The 8802-nt window shown below is 36.1% G+C and overlaps 1 protein-coding gene across 9 annotated transcripts in view; it reads left to right on the forward strand.

Moving 5' to 3' along the window:
* LOC111389257 (E3 ubiquitin-protein ligase CCNB1IP1 homolog) overlaps window positions 1-856 on the forward strand; it is a 4320-nt gene extending 3464 nt beyond the window's left edge. For 5 of the 9 annotated variants that reach the window (XM_023014155.1, XM_023014156.1, XM_023014154.1 and 2 more), the window contains 2 exons: window positions 150-397; window positions 502-856. In XM_023014155.1, coding sequence (XP_022869923.1) covers window positions 150-397; window positions 502-549 — 296 coding nt within the window. In that variant the 3' untranslated portion in view covers window positions 550-856. Of the gene's footprint in view, window positions 1-149; window positions 431-501 lie in introns of those variants that run through there. The other 4 variants (XM_023014158.1, XM_023014160.1, XM_023014159.1 and 1 more) reach the window with 4 other exon arrangements.
* The last annotated feature ends 7946 nt before the right edge of the window (window positions 857-8802 follow it).

Below are 8802 nucleotides of genomic sequence, written 5' to 3' on the forward strand. Positions count from 1 at the left end.
GGGGAGGGGGAAGGGGAAGAAGCATGTTTAAGCTCTGAACAAGTTTTGACTGAATTCTTTAAATTTGTCTCTTCCTCATTAATGTTGTAACATTTTGACCGTGTCTATTGTTTTCTTCCAAAAAAGTATAGTTGACTTATTTTTTGCAGATTGGTGGGTTCGCACTCCTGAAACTCCAGGACCACGAGAGGACCTGTGGCCAGGAAGACAGAAAAGTTCCAACTCTGGGCCCTTTGACATATCAAATGGTTCACCCGGGAAACACTCAACAGTTCCAGTTGATGCCGGAAACAGGATGGCTGGTGCTCGCTCTTCTTTTGGCGGTGGGAGTGGAATAGCTAGCAATCCCTCGATGACTCTAAGGAATCTTATCCTTTCACCTATAAAGCGGCCTCAGGTCTCTCGTAGTCGTCCTCAAATGTTCACGTAAGCTGCTAAGTTTAACTTTAGTTTAAACTATTTGAGCACCTCTAAATTCGTTGTCAATTCTTGGCTATCCAGGTTGTAGATCGGAGAGAGCTCACTCTGGTTCGGCCAACTTTTGTTTAGCCTTTCAGTTCTTGTATGAGGTCCTCCTTAAGTTGACTTGTCAAGAGAAATCATAAAAAAACTGCATTTATGGACCAGTAGATTCACTCTTGTAAAGATGGCTTGATAATTGAGCAACACTGCAATGAAAATAGTGTAGGCTTGCTCGTGTCGAAATTTTTGTTCAACAATTTCGATCTTTTCTTCATTGATGCAAGGGTTTGATTTGAGTAGAAATGCATTCCTTTCCATGTGTTCACGGCTTCAATTTAGTATTTGTATCTTTTCTGCGTACCTGTGTATGTTCAAACGCCTACATGTTTGCATATATGCGCATTAGTTTTCATTTGTAATGCAAATAGTTTGAAATGAATGATTTTGGCCGCAGGGGTGATAAAAGAGAATCTCCCATAAATTCAACTTAACATCCTACCCTTTTATAGTCTGTTGTTTGTGCATGGAAGGGGTGCAAAAATTAAAGTTGGTAAAGAACATTGCTCTTGTTATTTCAATAATAATGTTGTACGTAATGGAATTGCGTAATAATTTACATACATTGGTGGAGCTAGGATATTTTATTTAAGTGGCAAAAATCATATAATAGAAATAATTATAAATAATATAACACAGTAACGCTACATTACTATAATTGTTCCGGACGTGTTTTCATATTTTGAAAATGTCGTATAATTAAATCATTGTCATTTTCGTTAAATATATCCGTCTGTATATACAATTAGACCGTCATTCAACCATTGATCTCCAATTCGATTGTACAGTCGAGTCTTGACAAGATTTATTGCAGAAAGCACCCTCTCAACAGTAACAGTTGCAATTGGAGAATTAATGTTAATGTCACAAGCCCATATAGCTGTGGATACACTTCATTTTTCTTCGTCACAACAAGCTTCTTTGCAAAATCCTAAGATCCCATAATCCTCTGAAGTTTTCATCCGTGCACATGCCAAAAATATATGTTTCAAGTTGATTATCAAGCGTAGAAAGATTTGTTAGCGAAAAATCTTCAGGATAAAACACACCTAGTAGAACAAATTTGTTTTTTTTTTGAAAGCAGAAAACAAATTATATGGACACAAACATGCTACACAAAGGCACAATTCACTGTTTACCTTGAAAAACGATCATTTAATTCTTAAAGCTGCATATCAGTGACAGAAAAAAATGTAATCCACACGTAAGTGATGTAAATTTGTCATTCCTAGAGCGTTACGTTGTGTACGACCTGGAGGAATATATATAGCATCATGTTAGGAACATCAATATGGTGCTTTTAACAGAAAGAACAAATCGTTTCATGAAAAGAATCCCATCAATTGTCCTTCATTGCTTGGAGTTGTTTTTTTACCAATTATCACTAATCTCATGACATTGATAATGTCTTGATCATTCCTTTATAATGCCTTTGACAATTTATTAGAGATTCCCAAGATGCTTTTCATGAGATGGAGACTAAATACAAAATCAAATCTTATTATCAAGGTCAATAAATTACATGCTTCACCTCTTTTTCCAGAACTTGGAACATCCTGAGCAATTACTTCAAGTATATCAATTGTAGGTGAAAACATTTGAATTTAGTTAGTCAAAGAATTATAATAAGAGCTCCAAAGTGTATCACAAGAATGTTTTAGGATATTTTGTTGATTAAGACCCCCATCCACTTGAGAATTGACCTTGATGAGCGCTTCAACAATTCGGATTCTTTGTTTTTCTTGAAGAAGATTACATCTTTTAGCCGATCCTCCAACAATATTCACCATTTTATCAACCGAATCAAAAACCGCTTCAATCTTTACATGCTTGTTTGTAACAGCAACAAGAGCTAGTTGAAGTTGATAAGTAAACCAATGATTGTAGAAAGCACTCGTGTTATCTTTTTTAGAATAAGTACTTTGAGACCATTAAACTCACCTTGCATATTACTAGTTTTATCATAACCTTGACCTCTCAAGCTAGTTATACTTCATTTATATCTAGAGAATAAGTTATCAATAGTAGCTTTAAGAGAGAGAGAGAGAGAGAGAGAGAGAGTCATGATATTTGATACATGCTCTATGCCCATAAAATGTTCAACTACAAATCCATTATTGTTCACATAACGAAAAATAATAGATATTGTCCTGACTGAGATGTTAGACGATTCATCTACTAGAATGGAATATCATTGATAACAACACTGATTGTTTAAAAAGTAGGAACACTTACAATATATTTTTGAATGTCAGTGATGTCAATTTGAGATTCTCAGGAACATTCTTGAAAGTAACAGCTTTAATCTCCTCATTATGATCAGCTAAAAAATGCAATAATTCAATAAAATTCCTTGATTATATGAATTTTCAGATTCTTCGTGTCCACGAAATGTAAGCCCTTGTCTTAGAAGAAACCAAACACAAACAACCGATGCACCCAAACAATTCGGTAGTCATTTCGTGATTATTGTTATTGTTTTAAAAAAATTTCCTAAATATTTTTCATTTGATTCATGAATTCTTTGTACTTAATTCGAGCTTTATTATGTGCACTATTATGATTTCCGATGTGCTCTTGAAGTTTTTCTTCCTTTTCCAATTTGAAAACCCTCACTCAACAAAAGTGTCACCACCTCCTCATTCCACATTTGATTTAAAAAAATAACAGTAAAAGCAAATTGTAGCATCTTTCTATACTATACTCCAACGAAGAAGGAAATTCGTGAAACCAAGAAGATTGAAAATGCCTCAAAGAAGATTTTTCATATTTTTTCAGAGGAAATTTATGCTTAGAAGGCTGACAAGAATCCATTTGTATATATAATCTTTGAACTTCATCTCGAACATTAATATGATATACCATAATTGAAATTCCTAGTCCAAGATCTATAGCAAGTTGTGTAATATCAATTTTACGTTGAAAATCTCTTTCATCTCGAACAACATCACTTTCATTCCGAGTAACACAATTTTCATGGCCAATATCACTTTCACCCTGATTATTACTTTCGTTCCCAATATGATTTTCAACTTGAATATCCCTTTCATCTCGAGCAACTACACCGGCTCTGCTAGATTTCTTTCTATCAATATTTTTGACCTTCAATAAAAACTGAAGCTTTCCTTTTAAAGTATATCTTCGTAACTGTTGGCATTGAATTGAATACTATGTAAATGAAAAAATTGAAATAAAAATGATAAATTTAAAAATGTTTTAGTAAGTTAATTAATAACATTAGAACCAAATAACTTTAACAAGTCAACATACGTAATTGTTCTCCTTGTCTAATAACTTTAGTACCAAATGTCTGTCAAATATATTGAATAATACTCAATAAGACACAATGCCCCTCGATGTGAGATGTTTTCTCATTATATGAAATCAAATCAAAACTAAATATGATAAAAACAATATATCTATATTTGGTACAATTATAATAATAACATAGAAGTAATTTTCAACAATCTCTATAATCTTCGACTATCTCATTTACATCCCCTTCAAATTGATGCTGGTAATCATGAACTGACGATGGTAACAATACTTATGTCCATGAAGAAGAAATCCAAATCATAGCAACCATCTATGAAAATTAGTGACAACGAGAGATCAACAACAACAAATAATACAGAAACAATCAAGAACTACTACAAAGCCACTCCAAAGACGCTTTAGAGAGCTTACACCACAAGAAGAATTTTCAAAAGAAATTCACAAAGTGTGCCGACACACACAGTGAGTTCTATCTGTAGGGAGAACTAAGTCAAACACATAATTCTCGTTCCAACAAAAGCTCTAACGCCATTACATCAACAAAAAATCTAGCAATATATCACTGGCCAAAATGCTGTAGTTCGAGAAATCCCATAAAACAACCTACATCAAAAAATTCAAAGATGATCCTCCTTCGAAAATCTAAAACCAACAAGGATGATTCTCCTCCGAGAATCCAAAACTCTAGCTCATCACCCAAGCAATCAAAATTCAAAGATCTGCACTCCCATATCTCTCTCTCCTTTACATTCTCATGCTTACCATTATTTTGCCACAATACTTGTGAAGCACTATAGAAAGGGAAAAGTTCAAAGCCCTATCTTAAAAAAAATGTTAATATCTCTGTCTAAACTTTATCAGGCCACAAAAAACAAACAAAACAAAAATCAAATTGTGGGCCCAAACAAACATCAACTCAAAATCAACCTAATTATCTAGAAGTTCATTAATGCCATATAACCCAAGCCCATCACACACTATTTTCAGCCTAATACCAAAAATCATACCTCACCTTCAACATAAGCTGAACCATTAACCCAGTCCAACCCATTACCTATTAACCCAGCTTGTATCCACCATCTTTATCCTCCAAACCATATTTTAATCTAACCTACCTCCAACCACAGCTGCTAACTTACAAATTCGACACCACCTCTACCACTCAGACAACTATCACCAGCTGTTATTGTAGCATCCATCTCTGCCTGCACCACATACTTCGGTAGACCCACATCACAAAGTCATTCTCCCGCTTTTATCTCCAAAAGCCGTCCTCGCGTCATCTTCGCACCCTACACAAACTTCACCGTGACTTGCATAACACCAGTCGAATGCACGCCCCGCCAACGTCAACTAAGGTCCATCCCCATCGCCACCATACCACCACCAATTGTTGAATCACAGTCTATCTTCTATAGTTTCGCACCAACATCCGATCAAACTAAGACCCGTTTTGCTGTGCACCCATTTCCTTCAATAAACCCTAAACATTGCTCGTCGTCGTCCACAATCTATTGCCGCCAACCTGCGAAACCTACAATGCCCACTGAAAGTGTTTGCAAGTCACCAGTTGCCCTTCGAGTTTCTTAAGGCATCCGAAAAGTGTTCGAGAGCGTCGACAAAGAATGAAGGAATTTGAGAAAGTGACGCGAAGCTGGGTCACGTATTTCAACAATGACTTTAGGGACGAAAACAAATAGATCACTAGTAGCTTGATGTTTCCAGTAATAAAAGAAGTGGAAAAATGGAACTCGTGGAAGACATAACTATATATTTTTGGTTGCCAAGATCAAAAGTCATAAGAAAATTATTGGAACGTCAAGAAGACTGGACGGTCCTGTCTTGAGAAAACCCAATCAATAAAAGAAAATTCTAAGGAATAGACTCTGATACCATGTCAAATATATTGAATAATACTCAATAAGACTTGATGCCCTTGCATGTGAGAGGTTCTCTCATTATATAGAATCAAATCAAAACTAAATATGGTAAAAATAATCTATCTATATTTAGTACAATTTAATAGACATAATTTTCAACAACCTCTATAATCTTCGATAATCTCATTAACAACGTCGAGATGAGAATTAAGATCTCTAATAAATTTAAAATCCATAAAATTCTTGTCAAAAGAGTTCGCTTCTACTGAATAGCTTGGATCTTCACATATTCTGAAACTTACAAAATGCTTATTGTTCTCTCTATTTTTTTATTTTAGTTTTAACATTAGTCATCACCATACTACAATACACTTAGTTTCTTTGAAGTTTGAGCACGTGAATCTAAATGCTGACGCCAAAATCATTCTCTTAGGTTATGCACAAAACACATCTTTTTCTTATATACTTTATGTGCATGATTTGTAAGCTAAGCCAAAGATGTTAACTAAATCGCATCATAAGCTGTGAACATCTTTTGAGCGTTTTATACAATTTTTCTCTTTAGTTCTGTAGTTTGTTCGTTTATGTTATCTAGTATCTTTTCTAAACAAAGCAATTTATGACTGGCAAATATAATAAGATTGATGAGTGGTGACACACACAGAGAGCAACAACAAAACCAGAGGCTATAATTCCAATAAAAATACCTTCAATAAAAGAGAATTAGAATATGCTAGAAAAAGAGCAACAAACTCGAGGATGGACGATGGTGGACGATGTTGACGGTCGGCTGTTGATTGTGTCAGTTAAGGATCTAAGGATCTTTTCCACAATTGTCACATCCTTCATTTGCTCCCCATATGTCCTCATTTTATTGGCAATTGACATAACTCGTGTAAAATAATCAGTGACATTCTCACCTACTTTCATTTCAAGTGTTTCAAAATCCTTCCTCAATGCTTGGAGAATTGAACGCTTCACCCTAGCATTTCCCTCGTATTTCCTCTTCATGGAGTCCCAGATTTGCTTTGAGTTGTCCTCTTCAAAATGGTCTCTAGAATGGTTCTGTCGATTGCTTGGAACAGGTAGTTCTTCACCTTCATATCCTTCAATCTTAGCTCCTCGAGTTTTTTCTGCTGTGCCTCTGTCATAGTTGCTTCTTCTGTCTCTGTATATCCTATCTCCACCAGGCTCCAATATTCTTTGGATCTCAGGAAATTCTCCATTAACATGCTCCAATGGTCGTAGTGCCCATCGAAGCGAGGTATTGCAGGTTGGACAAAATTTCCTTCACTCGTCATATCTTTCTCTCTCTCCTTTGTGTTTGCAAGTCACTTGAAAGGTTTCAGCTTTCTTTCTCTCAGGCCCAGTGGTGGCTCTGATACCAATTTGTTCTGGACAGAAAAATGAAAGCAAAAGATCAAGAACTCAAAACGAATTGAATGAATGACTTGTTTATTGAATAATAACATTGGCTATTAAATAGCCTTACAAGAATTAACAGAAAGCAGAAATTACGGCCCATGATTTACTCTAACAGAGACATGGTAACATGGAGAAAGAAAGAGTCAAAAACAAAAACGAATCACCCTACTTAATAAGGAAGCGTTCAATTCTCCAAGCATTGAGGAAGGATTTTGAAACACTTGAAATGAAAGTAGGTGAGAATGTCACTGATTATTTTACATGAGTTATGTCAGTTGCCAATAAAATGAGGACATATGGGGAGCAAATGAAGGATGTGACAATTGTGGAAAAGATCCTTAGATCCTTAACTGACAAATTCAATTACATAGTTTGTTCAATTGAGGAATCTAAGGATATAGATGAACTCTCAATCGATGAATTGCAAAGTTCATTGATTGTGCATGAACAGAAATTCCACAGAAGCAGTGGAGAAGAACAAGCCTTAAAGGTGACTTCTGAAGAAAGGTTTGGAGGAAGAGGGCGTGGTAGAAACACTTTTAGAAGAAGAGGTAGAGGCAGAGGGGGCCAAGTCATTAACAGAGCTACAGTTGAATGCTACAAATGCCATAAGCTTGGCCATTTCCAATATGAATGTCCAACTTGGGATAAAGAGGCCAATTATGCAGAGTTAGACAAGCAAGAAGAAATGCTTTTAATGTCGTATGTAGAGATGAATGAAGCCAAACGAGAGGATGCATGCTTCTTGGACTCAGGGTGTTCTAATCACATGAGTGGAGATAAAGCTGTGTTTAGTGAGCTGGATGAAAGCTTTAGACAATTGGTGAAGCTGGGAAACAATACCAGGATGAATGTGCTTGGAAAAGGAAATGTGAGGTTGCATTTGAATGGATTTAATCATGCGGTCACAGAGGTATTTTATGTCCCAAACTTGAAGAACAATCTCTTAAGTATAGGACAGCTACAGGAAAAAGGACTAGCCATCCTAATCCAAACAGGAACGTGTAAAATCTATCATCCAGAGAGAGGTTGATCATTCAAACTAACATGACAACCAACAGGATGTTTGTTTTGTTAGCTAAGTCACAAGCAAAGAAAGCTTCCTGTTTCCATACAACTTCAGAGGACCTCTCCCATCTCTGGCACTGCAGGTATGGTCATCTTAGCCACAAAGGATTGAGAACCTTGCAATCTAAGAAAATGGTGCGTGGTTTGCCACCACTTCCTGCTTCAACCGTGATGTGCACAGACTGCATGGTTGGAAAGCAGCATCGTGATCCCATCCCAAAGAAGAGTACATGGAGAGCATCACAGAGATTACAACTCATCCATGCAGATATATGTGGCCCAATCACTCCTACTTCCAACAGCAAAAAAAGGTACTCCTTATGCTTCACTGATGACTACAGTAGGAAAGCATGGGTCTACTTTCTAACAGAGAAGTCAGAAGCTTTCAATTCCGTTAAATGTTTTAAAAATCTTGTTGAGAAAGAAACTGGTTTGTTTATCAAATGCTTGCGCACTGATCGAGGAGGAGAATTCAACTCAGAGGAATTTAATAACTTCTGTAAGCAGAATGGAATCAAGAGACAATTAACCGCAACCTACACTCCTCAACAAAATGGAGTAGTCGAGAGGAAGAACAGGACTGTGATGAATATGGTCCGGTCCATGCTTTCAGAAAAGAAGATTCCCAAAACCT

Source organism: Olea europaea, unplaced genomic scaffold (assembly GCF_002742605.1).
Source record: "Olea europaea var. sylvestris unplaced genomic scaffold, O_europaea_v1 scaffold572, whole genome shotgun sequence".
In the NCBI taxonomy this organism is placed as follows: domain Eukaryota; kingdom Viridiplantae; phylum Streptophyta; class Magnoliopsida; order Lamiales; family Oleaceae; genus Olea; species Olea europaea.